At 36.8% G+C, this 18,049-nt stretch overlaps 2 protein-coding genes across 7 annotated transcripts; one reads left to right on the forward strand and one right to left on the reverse strand.

Moving 5' to 3' along the window:
- Positions 1 to 714: 714 nt before the first annotated feature.
- Positions 715 to 13,024, reverse strand: gnb1b (guanine nucleotide binding protein (G protein), beta polypeptide 1b). 5 transcript variants are annotated; one of them, XM_034868843.1, is made up of 11 exons: positions 11,093 to 11,113; positions 7,019 to 7,118; positions 6,823 to 6,861; positions 6,295 to 6,401; positions 5,949 to 6,012; positions 4,211 to 4,373; positions 4,038 to 4,104; positions 3,710 to 3,911; positions 3,362 to 3,578; positions 3,077 to 3,192; positions 715 to 2,429 (listed from the first exon to the last, which is right to left on the reverse strand). In XM_034868843.1, the coding sequence occupies exons 2-10, from the start codon at positions 7,073 to 7,075 to the stop codon at positions 3,086 to 3,088; spliced, it is 1,023 nt and encodes a 340-aa protein (XP_034724734.1). In that variant the 5' UTR covers positions 7,076 to 7,118; positions 11,093 to 11,113; the 3' UTR covers positions 715 to 2,429; positions 3,077 to 3,085. The 5 variants fall into 5 exon arrangements, with proteins under 5 accessions (XP_034724734.1, XP_034724735.1, XP_034724733.1 ...); XM_034868844.1 differs by lacking the exon at positions 11,093 to 11,113 and adding an exon at positions 9,198 to 9,225; XM_034868842.1 differs by lacking the exon at positions 11,093 to 11,113 and adding an exon at positions 8,543 to 8,563.
- Positions 12,960 to 17,767, forward strand: LOC117943004 (calglandulin-like). Of its 2 annotated transcripts, none has more exons than XM_034868861.1 (5): positions 12,960 to 13,042; positions 15,094 to 15,268; positions 16,724 to 16,868; positions 17,140 to 17,240; positions 17,660 to 17,767. In XM_034868861.1, the coding sequence occupies exons 1-5, from the start codon at positions 12,986 to 12,988 to the stop codon at positions 17,701 to 17,703; spliced, it is 522 nt and encodes a 173-aa protein (XP_034724752.1). In that variant the 5' UTR covers positions 12,960 to 12,985; the 3' UTR covers positions 17,704 to 17,767. The 2 variants fall into 2 exon arrangements, with proteins under 2 accessions (XP_034724752.1, XP_034724753.1); XM_034868862.1 differs by lacking the exon at positions 12,960 to 13,042 and adding an exon at positions 14,333 to 14,900.
- Positions 17,768 to 18,049: the final 282 nt, after the last annotated feature.

The following is an 18,049-nucleotide window of genomic DNA, read 5'->3' on the forward strand; positions in this document are numbered from 1 at the left end:
ATTGCAAGTCTGTGCCAAGTAGACGTTATATGATAATTAACAAGTTTATAAAGAGGATGAGGAAATCATTTGGCATAATTACTTCCAAGCCATCCAACAAGTTTCATTTACTTGAATGCCTTTTTTTTTCCTTTTACATACAAAATAATATCCTGTATGTAGACAGTATAATACAGTCAATGAAATAGTTAACCTACATGATTAAGTTTTAAGAAACAGATTTATGTTATCCAAAACTACATTATTTTGTAGTGCTGGTTTGTCGACAATGAGACACCTTGTAAAAGTACAGTAGGCCTATATAGCGGTAAAAATACTAAAGCAATACAAGGCAAAAGCAGAGGGCAACACTCAAATTTATTATGGTCACAAAATTGTAGCTACTGTGTTCCAGTGTGATGTTTGCTAGATTTTGTTCCGGATAGACCAGGTCAAAATCAATTGTCTGGATTTTTTTATTTTAAAAACTAAGGAAACCAACTGACAGGTCAGAATCTAAAATAAGTAAAACTTAATTGCATGACTACAATCAACTGGTTGTTTTTGCTTTGGAATTTGGTCTTACGTTTGTTCTCTTGCTTTACTTCTTTCCCTCCCTGAACAATAGTGAAAAAAACTCTCGTACGACAAGTTACCTGTCAGAAAGCAGATGAAGGTTAAATCTGAATGACATGTCATGTATACAACATCCAATGCTGCCTTTAGATTTAACTCAACAAAGAGAGATCTCAAACAGCGTTTTATTACATTTTTTTCCAATCAATAACAGTACAATTTAGTACAGTATCTATCTTGCATCCAGCTCACCGTGTAACACCAACAGACAAATGAAATACAAAAAGTGTAAAGGTACATAAGGGTGCAGAGCTCTATAATATTAATGGAAAGAGAAAAAGGAATCCATCTCAGTTGAATTGCATTTTCACTTGTGGCCACACAAGAAATACATCACATTTATTGTACATCATTGCAGATAAAAGAAAAGTGAAAATATGTCACAACTTTAACAAAAGTGCTCCTGTATACAGTGAAATGTTGTCATTCAGATGCTCCGATTTTCAATTTAAGACCAAGAAAAAAAATAAAACAGAAAAAAAATAAAAAAGTTTTAGTATGGACAGTATGTGAGGGTGTTTTTGTTCCATCGAGTGTGAAGATTTGAAGGAGAAACGAGGACTGTGAATTCTCACAATGATTGTTATAATTATTACAAAAATTGGCATCAATGGAACTGGTAAGCATCATTTACACTGAGTATGCAATCAATATTAAGTCTCTCCATTCTTGCTCACTCTGGTGCATAGCATTACCAGTATTAGTACACGTTTATGCAGAATTTGAGCCAACGCAAATTTGGCTTCTAGGTTCAATCAATAGATTACTCTCCTTTTCAGAAACAAAGAAAATTAGGATTTTTGCACCATTGAAAGCAAGTCTACAGCATGCACATCTAAATTAACTCATGGCAGACAAAATTAAATGTCTTAACTCAAAACATCAGACCATTATTTTCAGACATTGATTTGTACATTTCATTCAGAGTTGCAACTGCAGTCCCAAGCAAAGGAAGTGTCTATTTAGTCAGGTGACGGGTTTCACTCAAAGTGAATACTAAAACACAAACCCCCATCCATATAATAAAATTCAGCCATGCCCCAATTATCTCAGCACCTACCTCGGAATCCCACCCTTTCCCACCCAAAGTCAAAGGCATGTACAAGAATTGAGGGGGTTAACTAGATAAGTTACTCGTAATAACTCCTTTTGTACTGGAATGAGCATTAATAACTTATAGCATGTGCTTGGTTAGTTAACATAGTATTAGTTGAGAGGCCAAGCTTCTTCATGTGCAAAAGGCTGTGATAAAACAATAACAGCTAGTATATAAATGCATAATGGACATTTTGAAAGCTGCTCGTGTAATATGATCCAAGCTTTTACTAGCATTTCTCGCTGCATGTTTTTTCTCATCTGATTTAACTGGATTAGAAAGACAAGCTGTAATTCAAACATCTCTAAAACCACAAAAGAAAAATGACAAAAGATAAGCCATCAAGAAAAAAAACAAGAAAAAAAAACAGAATAGAATTCTTTAAAAAAAAGAAAAGGAAAAAAGTTAAATAATTTGTACAATTACACTCCAACATTTGCTTTCAAGACGCACACATTTGCATGGGATGATAGTGTTGTTTTCTCTTTCAAGGTAACATAAAATGGTCCAAGAAGGAATGCACAAGTTTCTGATTCGATACCACAGGAGATCCTTTCTTAACTAGGTGATAAACAATTGTGCTCTTCTTTGTGTAGGAAAGGAATTGGCTTCCCTTCATTTTTGTGGTGTCCAAGTCAGTTTAAAACAGTGTTGAAGATGCTGTGAACATTCTGAAGTTGTAATGGTCTTCCAGTCAACTTTGGAGTAAAAAGAACATCTGGGAAACAAAGAAATGCAATTTAGAAATGAACCTTATCTAACTTGATCTACAGTTAGTCAATTTAACCTTCTGTCAAATCTAATTTAAGACTTAATAACAGACCGGCATCAGAATGCAGGTGCTTTGTGCTTTAGTTCATTATAGGTGCATCTGCAACCTGCAGCTACAAAGCAATTTGTTTTTTGTTGGCCTTTTGAGGAGCCTACCAAAATGAAGACATCTATTTTTTGGTGAAAGAATTCAGTCTAATGAAAAACAAAATTAAATTAAACCTACATACAGTATATGCAGGAATTGTCCCTTACGGTTTGTAAACAACATTCAAAGTTGCTAAAAAATGTAGTAGCAAGAATGTTTGTCGAAACCAAGTCGAAAAGAGAATTCCAGGATCCATTCAATGTTACACATGTCTCAAATATACGGCCCAGCAATACACTAAGAATAAATATATTTTATTGAATCCACAACCCTCTTAAACCTGTAAGGGATAAAAGTAGAGCAAGATCCCATTACCATCCACTCCAGCCAAGCAATAGACTTAAGAACTATTACTTTACTAGAAATAAAATAGCCTTAGGTACAAATGTAAGAAAATGTGAAACAGTAGTAATAATAATACAAATAATAATAACTTAAAAAACAACCTTCAGGCTTCAATTCCAGATCTTCAGAAAACTGTCCCAAGATCCCGTTGCAACTGCCATGCCATCATCAGTAACTCCCAGGCAGCTAACACGGTTGTCATGTCCAGCCAACACACCTAGACAAGATAAACAATTTTTATTTAGTCTAAAAGACTAAAAATCAAGACAGCAAGCAAGTACATTTTATCACTTTGTCCAGTTATCGACCCAAGAGCACTTTTGTAACACGTTCCTTCCTGTTGCAAAAATTGGACTGCTATTGGAGATCCTGCTTCAACTACTTACCAGCACGGTCGGCTTTTAGTGTGTCCCACACGTTACAGTTGAAGTCATCATATCCGGCCAGAAGAAGACGGCCACTCTTTGAGAATGCAACAGAGGTGATGCCGCAGATGATATTATCATGAGAGTAGATCATTAATTCCTGATCAGCACGCAGATCAAACAGCCTGCAGGTGGCATCATCGGAGCCTGTGGCAAAGGCATTGCCATTAGGGAAGAACTGAAAATTACAAAAGAGAAATCGTTAACGCACAACAGACACAAAAACAAGAAGTACATCTATATAAAATAGTTGTTTAAAACACTAACATGTCCCAACGTGCCATTTCAACTAAAAAGCTAATAACTTACGCAGATGGCATTGATGTCAGACTCATGGCCCGTAAATGTCTGTCTGCACATGCCCTCTCGAACATCCCAGAGTTTAGCAGAGGCATCACAAGCACCTGAGACGAATAACCGGGAGTCAGGGGCCAATGACAGGCTCATCACATCACCTGTGTGTCCAGCAAATGTGGTTGTCTGCTGGCCAGTCTCAATGTCCCAAAGTGCACTATGAAGTGAAATACAAGATTAGGATACCAGTTTGCCATTTCTCCAACATCTTTGGTTTACCACATAAGTTTGACTTAACACAATATAATAACTCAATGTTGACATGGGCCATCTGTTTACCTACCAAGTGGTATCTCCAGAGCTTGTAACAATCTGGTTGTCATCAAGAAAGCGACAACAGGACAGGTATCCTGATATTCAAAAGAAAAAAAGAATCAATGGGAGTTATTAATATGGAATTTCGTGTCAGACATATAACTAGCAGTAGAAAAGTATCCAACTGCGTAGATCATATACCTGTATGTCCAGCGAGCTCACGGCTCACACGTACATTCCCCTCACGCGTTTTGAGGTTGTAGATGGAACAGATGTTGTCTAAGCCACCACAGGCCACGTAATTTCCTGAAGGTGCATATGCACAAGTCATGACCCAGGAAGATCGAAGTGGGATGGCATGAACCTACAATAAAAGTGACACACACACAAATGTGTTACTTTCCTTAAAAACGTCATGGTACAGTAAAGTCAGTTTTTGTACAGTAGCTAGTTTTACCAATCTTAAAAAAAAAAAAAAGGAGGGCAACCTTTTTAAGATTACTTTTGACACCCTGTGCTTTGCCTGCACGATTATGGCCAAAATGATAATCACGATTATTGTCACGATTATTTGTTGATTTTAACTTGATTTTGGTAAATTTCCTAGAGACTTAATCGTTTTAAACTTAATTAATTGTTAGCTTGTTAACGGTACCAGTTAGCCAATGTTGGCCTGTTTAATGTATTTTTTCCTCCTTTATTATGGGGGATGACACACAGCAAAGGGCCGCAGGTTGGCTTCAAACCCGGGCTGCTGCAGGACTCAGCCAACACAGGGCGAGCGCTCTTACAGGGTGAGCTAGAGGCCGTCTGGCCTGTTTAAAGTCAATGGTAACGTTACAGTTAGCGCCATCAAAAAAGTCTGTACAAGGCCACGTTTGCATTTACAGTGAGTGCACAGACAACGTGATACGTTCATCTGAGTCAAAACTCTGTAACAGCTTAAATATGTCATTGACGTTACTTTCTCTTCTTCATCCGCTGTGGGACATAAAGCCTCAAAAAGAGCTTTCGATCGCATTTTGTCCTTGGCAACATGCTGCGCCTCTCCCTGTGAAAGGTGCATCTTGTCTAGCAGCTCCAACAACATACAGAAACCCAACTAGCAGGGCCGTTCCTAGATTTTTTGAGGGCCCGAGGACAGCACTGGCCTTTGTTTGTTGTGTGAGCGATTCATGTCTAGTCTCTAATCATTTCAGATGAATTTGAACATTGAAAACTGTTACTGTGTTATTACCGTTTCAAAAGGCAGCAATACTTAACACATAACAAATCTAGAGTGTTTAGGTGATTTTATACATTAGTAGTACAATTAATCAATGCATAATAAATCGTGAAACCGTGATTATTCTTTAGACTATAATCCTACCAACAAAATCTATAATCTTTGCATCCCTATTTGCCATTAACAATTCTGACCTCAATCTGGCCTGTAATCTTCTCAGTAGGTCTAGAGATTTTAATTCCCGGTTGGATTTATTGCTTACTGTATCAAACTCAATGTCTTCTTCAATGTATGAGAACATTATTCTGCACACAACTTCAGCCTGTCCCACTCACTGCACACCAGACACACTAGCCTCAAGGTAAAGGCCACAAATGCCTCAGCAACTCTTTTTAATTTATTCCAAATGAATGCAGCATGGTTCAACTTAGTTAGTTTCCTTCTTGTACTTCTAGTATAGCCTTATGAGTCAGTATAGGTGCATGCCGCAAAATATAGTGCAGCAGGAACAATATTAAAAAAAGATTGCTTTTCCTGCCTCAGGTTTGAAATATGTAGCAGCTATTAATTTTTATGCAGATGGCAACATTTGACATGCCTTTTTCTGCAAGTCTGAACTGCTGCTGTTATTATTTTGCATTACAATTAGATGAAACAGATTGGCCTGATTCAATTATTACTTCATTAATCCCTGTCACAAAACACATGACTTACCTTATTTGTGGTATAGCTGTCCCAAATAATGAGTTTGCCATCTTGAGAGGCACTGACCAAGAGCCTACAATAATGAGAACACCAACACAACATCAATTAGAGTCGTAACACAAAATCTAATTTTTATCTAGAATCATAAGCCAAAAACTGGGGAAAAAGGACTGCAGGAAAAGAAGATGCCTGCCATACTGCTGAAAAACCTAATGTATGAATAAAATATTCACTACATCAATGTAACAGCTTACATTTAGGAATCATCTTACTTTTACACATTGCATGAACAGAACGTAACATGAACCAAATCTCCCTTTACATTATAAGTCATAAACGCTGGCAGTTGGGTTACCTGGAATCTGTTCCCCAATGCATGGCATAGATTTTAGCCAAATGACCCCGCAGCGTTCGTCTTGTACGCATCTGGATTCGGCCAACGGGGTCAATATTAGCTGTGATCTGCAAAACATTAAGATAAGATACACCTTTTATTGATCCCAGCAGGGGAGTTGGGTTGTTGCAGCAGTACAACAGAAACAACATAGATAGAAACGGAGAAGTATAGAAAGTAAAATAAATAATTAGGAGGTACATGAACTAAAATGGTGTAAAAAATAGAAACTAAACTCTACAGAGCAGATGGCACAATAAAGTGAGTGGTGCTGATTAAATGACAGTAGTGTGATTAATGGCAGCAGAGTCTTATGAGAATATATTGCAAGGGTAAATGTAGCATTAACAGAGTATAAGGTAACAATAATAGTATAGAATAATGTATAGAATAATACGATATATAGTAGTGTGCAGCAATATAATGTACTATAAAGTATAATTTTGTGTAAGATAAAACAATGTATATAAAACACACACACACACTTACCTGTGATAGCGTGGCATCTGCGCATGCTTTCCTGGCATCCTGAAAGGAAAAATATTATTTAGGGCAGGATTTCTCACATCTGCCTTATGTTGTATAGGCTTAACTCGGACTCAACATGTAAATGGCCTTTTTAATGATAATTGATGGTTTGAAAAATAAAGTGTTTAAAAAACAAACAAAAAAAACTGTTACTCACTCTGATCTGATTTTTGAGCTGCTCTGCCTCTTGGCGTAACTGGTCCAGTTCACTCATTTTATTCTGCTTTTTCAATTACCTTACTCCAGCTACTGGGGCACTTGTTGATTAAAAAAGAAGAAAGAGAAGCACTTTAATCAGTCAAGTAAATCTTCCTCATTTTAAACTCAAGGTCATATTTTCAAAACCATAAGCAAAGTGGGCCTGACTACACCAAATCTCTTAACAGTAGAAGGTAATGGAAGGGGAGGATTTTCAGCTGGCTTGCTGTCACTTTTCAATCAACTAAATGGTTTACCTACAACACATGCAACGTACAGGTAACGGTTCAACCTTACTGCTAACATAATCCTGACCCACAATTTAGATTGCCAGACAAATCCTGTTAAGGCATGACTTTCCAGTTGTCCGACAATCAGTCATTATCCTATTGACGTCACTCCCTGGGACACTTAAAAGTTTTAACCATTAACCATTACTACAGAGCCTCGAAGTCCTCTTAAAGTTCATCTAATAAAATATATTAGATGAAAAAGAAGACGATGGAGTACAAGCACTGCTGGGTCTTTGTGGTGATCGCATGCATTTGTGCTTTGCACAAATGCACATCTCCTTCAAAAACAATCAGAGGCCTATTTTTTTTTTCCTACGTCTAATTCTTTTTACGACAATTACTGGAAACATGGAAACCGTACTTTTATTCCTAAACCAAAAGGAAAAAAAGCATGCAAGAATTCAATCTAATTTCAAAACCATGGATGAAGCCACTCGGCCAGGCATGACAAAACACTTATTTCCAGTATGAACTTCAATATTCAATGGAAAGTATTCTCAAAATAAAATTGTACAATGTACAACGTGGTGTCAACATAAATTAGCGCTTTCAAACCGGGGAGCGCAATTCACTTTTCAGCGAAAACCAAATACTTTCACCCAGGAAACGCATGCTCGTTTCTTGGCAGTGTTTTAATTCAAAACCCAATATTTTTCCTAAACTTAACTAGTCGTTATGGTCGTCACTGTGTGACGCTCACTTTTTCTTGGCTAAACTCTACTTTCTACTTTGGCCTTTGAAAGGACCGATATCTGGTGGTGCCTGTAGCCGGCTTACAGTCACCTATTGGCGGGTAAACACGTGTAGCAACTGCCGCCCGTATTTTATTGTTCTATCGCACTATAGCCTTGTCACGTAACAGCACCTTACTTAGTTTAAAATACTTCTATTTTAGGTACATAATATATGGTCTATTGGTGAAGTAATATTGATTACTTTTCCCCGCCGGGAGAAAAAATAATTTAGCAGAAGCAGGGACACTGCGACACACATGGCAATCCATCTGTTTGATGACACATGCAAAGTCCAAGTCTACTTATTTAAAGCAATTAAATAATTTTTGCAAAGGAAGCACAATGCAACATGACCACAAACATTGGTGAACAACTTACTGAATATACCATCTTATTTTGAATAAGGTCAGTAGTTGTTTGCGATGTTAGTTTGTGAAATAGTCAGTGATTGCTTACCAACTCTAGCATTCTTGGGGAATGGATAACCTTGGGCTCCGATCCATCTAATCAATTATTCAAATGTGTACAGAAGTACATTAGGCAAAACAATAGTGCAACTATACTCTTAATGTGTTTAAAGTGTGTGTTTTAAATGGTACAGGTTTGTTTGTATTACTTAAATCATACACAAACTACACCCAGAAAACTGGCTCACAAACAAAAATTTAGTATGCACATTCAAATTTGACTAAATGCAACATCAACTGATCTGATGAAAAAAGAATTGATTTGAAAAAGGCAACTTTCTGGAAATATTTTACATGACATTGGGAAATTGCAACCCAGTAACCACGTTCTTTAAGTACGTAGTGACTCTCATCACTTGTAGTTTAAAAAAAATAATAAAAAAAACAAGTCTGTGCTAGCGGTTTTCTATGAGACATATTGCCCCCTTGTATCTTGAAAGAACAAACCATATAACTTGTGTCTACATAACGTGAGTAGCAGTTCAAAGTGCCATATTACAATGTCAAAAATAATAATAAAAAAAATAAAGATTGGCTCACATGATAAACAGACAAAAGGAAAAATAATATCTAATTTAGATTTATTGCGGATTGCAAGCAATGCATCATTCAGTTGGACCAATGTTCCTTCCCAGTTGCCTTACCTGGTGTATTTCAGTCAGAAGGCCTATGTCACTGGAGTCTCAGGACAAGACTGAAAATCTTCTTTAGCCGACTATGTTATCCTTTAGGTCTGTTGATTGGTTGACCTTTTTAACACAGGTTATCCTCTTACACTAATTAATCTATAAATACATGTGTCATGAATTGTATTTATGCAGTATCATCAAGTGACAGCAGAATGCTCTTTTCACCTTGAAAACCTTTGAAAATATTGTTGATACCTATTTAAAAACAAAACTCAACTTTTATACATGTTGATACATTTTTTTTCTTTGAAAAAATTAAAGTTGAATCAGTTGTGCCGATACGCATTTTCAGATTAAAAGTTTACTAATGCTCAAAGTAGTGCTCGATAAATGTTTGGTTTTCTGTCTCAACACACAGTATAATTAATATATTTAGAGAAAATTAAATAAAGACATGTAAAATATCTTATATTTGGGTAGTTAAAAAGTTAAAAACAAAGTTATATTATAAAAATATACTGAATGTTTCAATAATGATTTATTAGCAAAATAATGCTACCTAAATTAAACTAGTCATTTGTTGCTTAAAAACGCAATTCTGATCAATAAAATGTAATTTATACATCCTTTAGTGATATAAGAATTCCCACTTTGTTCACAATAAATTTACAAGATGCAATTCATTTTCCTTCTTGATTGTTTATATACCAAAGCCTAAAACTGCAATGGTAAATCCATAAGTGGGAAAGATCTAAGTTTTTAATATTCCACATAGGTCCAGAGAGGGCTCTGTGGATGCTTATAGTTAAGGAGTTCCTCTCCCTCATCACTTCTCCTTTCAAAGCGCCTGATCAGGGTCAGCTGACTGCATGATAGACAATGAGCAGCGGCAAACAACCTGGAGTTGGAGCTCACTGGCTGTTCTCAGGTCCCGTAAGGGCAGTCTATGCCAGCTACTTTCAAAAAGGTGTCTCCTACATTTCCAGTTAATTTCTTTTTTATCTGTCTGCCATATTTTACATCTGTTCTTGAAAGACAAGTCTGTGTAGATGTACTGTTAAAAGATGATAATGCAATGTTCCACAGGTCCAAAGCTGGATCATAGAAAAAGCCATAACCAGCAATATCACTGAGCAACTACATAATCCTAAAAGCTAAAATCCTCCGTCAATGAGTCTCTAATCCTATCCATGTCCACTAACATAAACAGCTGGCAAAGCCAGCCCAGGCATTAGAAATATGTTTTCCCAATCATAAAAGGATGAGTTTAATCTTAACTCTTTTACACACAACATGCTTAAAGCAAGTGCCTGGATTGTCACAGAGCCAGTGAAATCACAAGCCTAATACAGTCCCTCTCTTCTAGTTGTCCAGTGTGACCAGCTACTGTACAATTAGTACCATTCTTAATAAACTAGGATGAAGTTGCATTTTCAATGAAGCCATTTGTGTATTAAATTAATTTGCAAATTACATAAACTGGCACAAAGTAAAATATAATGTTTTAACCTACTGTATGGCAGATAGATTTAAGATATGACAGCACTAAGTAAAAGAATCAACATACCTATTGTGCATATTTTCTAATGATGCACTGGTTTACCCAACTCTGTTTGTGCTGTACTGATAGTTGACTGTCACTGTGTGCAGTACTATGATTTGCATGTAACTGTAGTCTAGTTTGCATTGTATTTGAATGTCCGCTAGATAGCTGTTTTAGTTAGGGATAGGGTTTTATGTTTAGAGGGTTGGGCTACTCAGGCTTTACACATATTTCAGAGGGAAATTAGTTGCAATTCAGCACCATAATGTGGCAGAATACTGAGGATTAGACTATTAGTATCCGACTACGTCTAATCGAATTTCTACATTTACTTTACGCTGCACAGTGTAATGATTATGTGACTTACACTGATGGAAATCTGAGTAGATGCAGCTAAGCGCCATCTTGCAGACTGCTGTCCGCTAGTTAGCCTGCTAGCGGGCTAGCCAGTGTGGGCCTGCAGGCAAGGCAGAGCTAGTATTAAAGGAAATAATGTACTGTCACTTTATTAGTAACAGTTTCGCTTGTGGTTTAAAAAATGTCCTGTAGACAAGCAGAGTCGATAACGTAAGCTGAATTTTACAACATATAAATCAAAACACTTATAGCATCTAATGCAAAAAAAACTCGTAACCACAGCCACTTAGGGGTAGACTCAGCTGCTCTTCCGCAATTACATGGAGTGCTATGTAGTTAGCTTTTAAGCCAACACAGTGTGGGTAAACCTAGAAACCCGCTGGTTCCTTGGCCTTCAGAAATCCACTTGCGTAGTAACAATCTCGTTAAACCTGACAGTACACAGTTGATTTGATTACTACGTTCCAATGTATTTATTTGGTTTTCTAATCCTGAAGTGGACCTGAGCCTGCAACAAAACTGCAAGGTCGGGCGGCGGTGGCCTGTGTGGGACTTCAGTAGCAACAAATGCAATAACAAATGCGGGTGATTTTACATTAAGTAGACAACCATCTATCACCCATCGCTACAAAACGTTAACTAACTAATGATAAATAACTAACGATAGTTACTAACCTAAGTTAAAGGCGTTACACTGGCGCGGTCGTTTTGTTTCAGGATGCAGCATTAACGTTATGCTAACATATTACTTCGGCTTGTAAAAAAATTAAATACAACAAAAAAGGTGTTAATGCGGCTACAATTACTCAAGTTAATAACATGTAGCTGATGTATAGTGTGCACTTGTCGCGTTATTTAGGGATGCTGGCTTTTCTGCCACTGCCAAAAACAATTGTTGTTCATTTGTTTACAGGACATTTATTGTTTCAGCCCAACCCAGTGTGTCATCATTGACTTGCAGCAACATCTTGAAATAAACCATTTCGAGCACAAAAAACATTTCGAGCACAAAACAACTATAAAGCATAAAGTGATAAACTTTTCACTAGAATGTATTTTGCCCATTAACTACCCAGTACTTTTAAGTACTGTATTTTAGGCCAAGAAGCCCCACCGCAGGGCCATCACTGACATGAAGCCTCACTGGCCAACATTTCCGTTGCTTCAACGCCATCCAGGAGCTTTCATTGAACATTGACACTTAACATAGCTTACTCACTGGACTGAATGCATAAGGCATTATGTTGTAATTTGTTTATCCACCGCAAATACTGATTTACAGGGTCCACCGCTGCAGACAGTCTTGTAACGTTCCCATAGCCACTTGTATTTGCTCATGATAAAATAGCCAACTCCACGTTAGCTAACTGCAGCTAACTAGCTAAATGGCTAAACAGCTAGGTTTCGCTACCCCACCCCCGGAGAGTCCAATTCCGCCACAATTAATCAGCTAATGCTACTAATAGTTACTCTGAAAGATGTAGAAGCAGCATGCTTGTCGCTTTTTTTTACCTTACCTGATTCAATTTGCGTTTGTTTTTGCGTGTTGGCATTGACTGGAAAGCAAGACGGCGTTTACCTCCGATCCACGCATCAACGAACACCACAACGCTAGGCTACTAACTAGCCAGCCAGCTAGCGTCAGTTTTCCGAGGAGCAGCCCTTCCCGAACGCAGCAGGCTACGGCTATAGGGAGCTTGACAACCTCAGTCAACCGGAGAGGGGAGGGGGGATCACACCCACTAGCTAGCTAGCCTTGTACTGTAGACACTGCCCGGGCAGACAATAATGATGATGATCTTTAAAGTAACAATACCTCATTCAATAAGACTGTCTCCCTTTTGCCAAGCTTAACATCTGCCCTTTCCGTAGTAACACTCTCGTCCGGCCATCGAACGACGAGATGGGCGCGGTAACCCTGCAGTCAGTGCTGGGAAACCCCACGCTGCAGCAGCGATGGGTATATAACCATCTATTGATGTTTTATACAGCTGGAGATTATCAATCACTTCAAACAATGTTTAGTACTTCTTATTTTGTATACGTGCATTGCAGAAGAGGGGACTGAAAGCCAAAGAACACGGTGTTCGTTTCTCTATCGTCAGTGAAAGGCTGAGTCAGTTAGTCACTCTGGCCCAAATTCGGTTCCTAAAGTAAGTGGTGGTATATCAGCAGGGCTCTCTTTAGCATTGTCAACACATATTTAACATAATCCTGCCATTGGTAATTGGGAAATAGTGTATTCTTATGTTAATGTGTATATAGTGCGGATTATTTTGTTTTCTCGGGTGTGTTTCTCAGAATACAATAGACAATTCAGCACATAACTCGTCCTTTTTTGGTGCAATTCTAGGAAGTCTTGTTGAGATCAGCAAGAGACCCAAAAACTTACATACAGGCTAAATAACATTACAAGACAATTCCGCCACACAAAGCAATAGTCACACAGAAGACAAATAGTCCTATTATTAAAAATTTCAATAAGCCAAATATGGTCCCTCATACAGTAAGAATGAGTGTAGGCCTATCTGTATCGAACTTCAATTTGCTTTTCATTTCATTCTAGTACTACTGTGCAGAGTACCAGCAATCAATACAACAAGTACATGTGTACAACACACCATTTACTTTGAATATTAAACATCCATACATGTAAGGGTTGGAACTCCCATACAAAATTGCTTTCAGTTGAATGATGTGTATTTGAATTGATAGATTCCTGAGACTGGTCATCCCAATTAATTGGGTTACAACTAAAGATGCAGAAGCAGAAAGAAGACATTAGTTCCACATATACCACATAAACCATTATGCTTTGTAGATAGGCCTTCACAAGCTCTCACTGCACCTGTGTGCAAATTACTAACAAAGCTGCCAATCCCTTTAAGTTTCATTTTTAAACCCTTTGGTGTATGAAGTAAACTTTTCCAATGAGTTGTGTATAGGTCAGAAGGAGCCCAATTAATGTAATCTGGTCATTTCAACCTGTTAATTGGCCATGACTTTCATTAATTCATTTATTTAGTAATTCTTCTACATTGATCCAAACTTTATTATCTGGGAACCATCTTCTGTTATTACATGACTCCTTTTGTAGTTCAAACTATGACCCAACAATGAAAATGTTAAACATGATTGTACAAAAATAGAATATAGGACAGAACAACATAGTTTTTTTTTATTGATTAACCTGCTGACTATTAGATCATGTAAATAGTTGTTTCATTTGCTACTGTATCAAATGCATGTGGCATTCATAGCCCTTCCCCTTGCCTTGACTAACAAATGGGAAATTCTTAATGTTACTACTGCAATGTTGGAAATAACTTCTTAAGTGCCTCCTTATTTGGTTGTCTGCTTTCATGAGAGTCACTGGGGGCTGTATAGACACCTGCTAATGGCTAACAGCAAGCTAATTGCAGTTCCCATAAGTAGACCATGTGATGTTGAGGTCAGAAAATGCATCTAATAGTTTTCACATTTTGTTATCTTATCTCTCTCCTGTTCAGTCTTGGTTACTTTAAGAACAGCATTATATTTTAACTAATTACAAGTTTACCAAACCACTTATCTTCCAAAGTTATATTCAAGTTTAACTATGCTGTATGCAATTTGTTAGTTGAGAGATACCAAATGTTCCTCATGGGTGATTAGCAAATCCATCCTTTAAGCGCCATAAAAGGCCACAAAGCATGCGCCTCAAACCCCTGGGGAAGGAGCATTATAAGTGTATGACTTGGCCAATGCATCCACTAATTCGACAGTAAGTGTTGCCACAGTGTTTGTCCTCAGCCGTGTTTGGACTACCAGAACAAATGGTGAGAATCTTATTAAGGAACTAACTTCACAAATAAAAATGTTTATTCTATTATATGTAATTAACATTGTTAAATTCAACATAAAGTAATTCCAGAAGATTTACTGTGCTGATACCTCTCCTCTAGATTAATCTGGTAGTAGACTGATATTCAATACTGCAACTCCCTAATCAACTCCCTTATTTTCTTACAGGCCAGCAAGTTAACACAAGAGCAGATCACAGAGTACAAAGGAGTTTTTGAGATGTTCGATGAAGAGGGGAATGGAGATGTGAAGACACAGGAGCTGGAGAGGCTGATGAGTTTAATGGGGATCAATCCTACAAAGAGAGAGCTCAGCCAGATGGCCAAAGATGTGGACAAAAATGGTGAATATAACCTGCAATGATAGTAGAGCCCAAACTATGGAATATTCTTCTTCATTTTTTTTAAACTTTTATGGACCACTGACTAAGTTTAAAATAATATAGGTAGTTAAGGTATAATACACACCTGTGACAGCCTATCGCTTCAACTTCCTCTTAATTAACTATATACTGTATGTGAAATAAAATTTAAACCATTACAACAACCGTGCCATGAATTGGATATTTTTAATATATTATAATGGTAATTATATATTAATAAATATTTCAATGGTAATTATTTTGGTTATGAGTTAGAAAGCTGCTCTAACTCTATGTTTGTGACCAGTGGTTGTTGTATTGGTGGTGTATTTGACTGTTACTACTTTAAAGTAGTTCTATTTCCATAAACGAGTAACGCCTTAAAAGGCCTTTAGTAATGCCTTGAGCAATGCCTTGCATGTACTCTGAGCTCCACCTGGAGGTGAGGATGGAAGAAGATGCTTTATCTGTCTAAAGTTCAGCCCGAAGCAAGTCAGTCAATAATGTGCTCAACTAGGCTCTGTAATAATAATCTGGCTTTCCCATCAGCTTAAGTTTTCTATTAAAATTATGTTTTTTTGCTACTTGTCCCAATAGGGTTTAGATCAATTAATCCAAGACATATTAGGATTTGCACTTTGTAGTCGATTGAATCTGGATTTTAGTTGCATATCTACATACATTTAGGATTTAGCCTCTCCCAAAATGCATTATAAAAATACATAACATTATCTAATACTGCAGTATTCTGTTTTACTGCAGGGTACCACATTAATCACTAGGTGTCAGTGTTTCCCTATGTGTGAATTGTGTATAAAGCGCTTTAGTTTACAAGGCGCACACACACACACACACACACACACACACACACACACACACACACACATACATTAGTTCCCTAATAAAAGTTTATTATCAAAACTATAACATTTAATCACACAGAACAAAAGAACTACACAAAACAATAGAAACATGACAAAGAAGTCATGTGACATGAACATGGGGCTTCATTAATGCACCATTATTTTCTGCTTTCAGGAAATTTAAGGAGGACATCTTGACTTTTTCTTGAACAACTTTGATTTGTTAAATTAAGTTCCTTGTACATTAACCTTAACTACATTTTGCCATTTCCTTTCTTTTTTCTTAGTTCCCATACTCTTAGCCATCTCTCTCTAAACTGAAAAGATGAAAGAACAAATATAATGCTGCCCTTTTCTATTAATTCTATTTTGGCATTTTGATGTCAAAGATGGATTGCTGAACAGATTAATACTGACTCAATTCTATGAATGTTTTTCTCTTCTATTTACAGCATGTATGTATTTGTGTCTACATAAATACTGTATGTCTATCCACCAAACAAACAAAAGTTACTGTGCCGCACACAGACAGTGAGGGTTTGTTAAACAGATTTTGTTTTTTGTGACACTCCAGGTAAAGGGATATTTAACTGTGACAGCTTCCTGGGTCTGATGGCACTGTACCTAGAAAGAACCAAGAACCAGGATGATGAACTCCGAGCTGCTTTTAAAGTATTTGACAAAGAGGCCAAAGGATACATCGACTGGAACACGCTCAAGTAAGAATAACAGTGAATGGAAAAAATGATGGAAAAGCAAAGCATAAATATTTCCCTAACACTGAATAAATGCATTCTTATTAACTCTTAATTGCATGCTGGATTACAATACAATGTCAACTATTTAAGTTAAAAATAATGATTTATTTTGATCCCGAATAAAAATGTAGGTTGAACAAATAAAAAAACTCACGCCCTGTTTTTGTTAACTCATTGTAGATTATTTTGTCATCATTAATTCATTAATTATTTTTAATATATTTATTTCCAGATATGTCCTGATGAATGCAGGGGAACCACTCAATGAGATTGAGGCAGAGCAGATGATGAAGGAGGCAGATAAAGATGGCGATGGAACCATTAATTATGAAGGTTATTTCTATTACTGGCCATAATAACTCTATAAAGTCCTTCATTTGGTTGAAAATATAATTTATAACTTAAAGGTTAATGGGAGATAATTATCATAGTGTACATTTTGACAGTACTGGATTGCGGTTCCGTTTTGTAAACATATTGTCATATTGATTCAGTATAGGTCATCTATGTCTAGGTCAAAACAAGATAAATCCATAATGTTTTTACAATTTATGTATGTATGTATGTATGTATGTACAGCATGTATGTATGTATGTGGTAATTGGAGCCAGATATAGGATAAGGATTAGATTTGTTTACATTTGGGGGTTCAATTTGTATACATAAAAATGTGTCCTTAAATTGAAATAAATGGGATGACAGGGGAATGGTGAAATTACAAAAATATTTACTGCTGATTGTTACTCTTTCAGAATTTGTGGCCATGATGACTGGGGACTCGTTCAAAATGAGCTGAAGATCTTGTGGATATTCTGCAGCTGTTGTGAATATGTGTTACAATTACACACAATTGTAAAAAAGAAAAAGAAAAAAAAAGGAATATATATTTGGTCTACAACATTTCTAGCTGCACAAATGGAAATAAGTGTGCAATAACATTTGTGATTTGTGAATAACTGTACAAATCTTCTACATTACAGTAAAAAAAGCAGTGATTTGTTACTGTCTGTTTTCTTAACGAGTCTGTTTTTTCTAAGAGTCAATTCAGATAATTGAGATTTAAAGAAAATACATCATAGGGTTAATTTCCTCAGAGCTGCCACCCGGATGCAGTCATTCTCATGGGTCTGACAGCATCTGGT

Source organism: Etheostoma cragini, chromosome 4 (genome assembly GCF_013103735.1).
Source record: "Etheostoma cragini isolate CJK2018 chromosome 4, CSU_Ecrag_1.0, whole genome shotgun sequence".
Lineage (NCBI taxonomy): Eukaryota > Metazoa > Chordata > Actinopteri > Perciformes > Percidae > Etheostoma > Etheostoma cragini.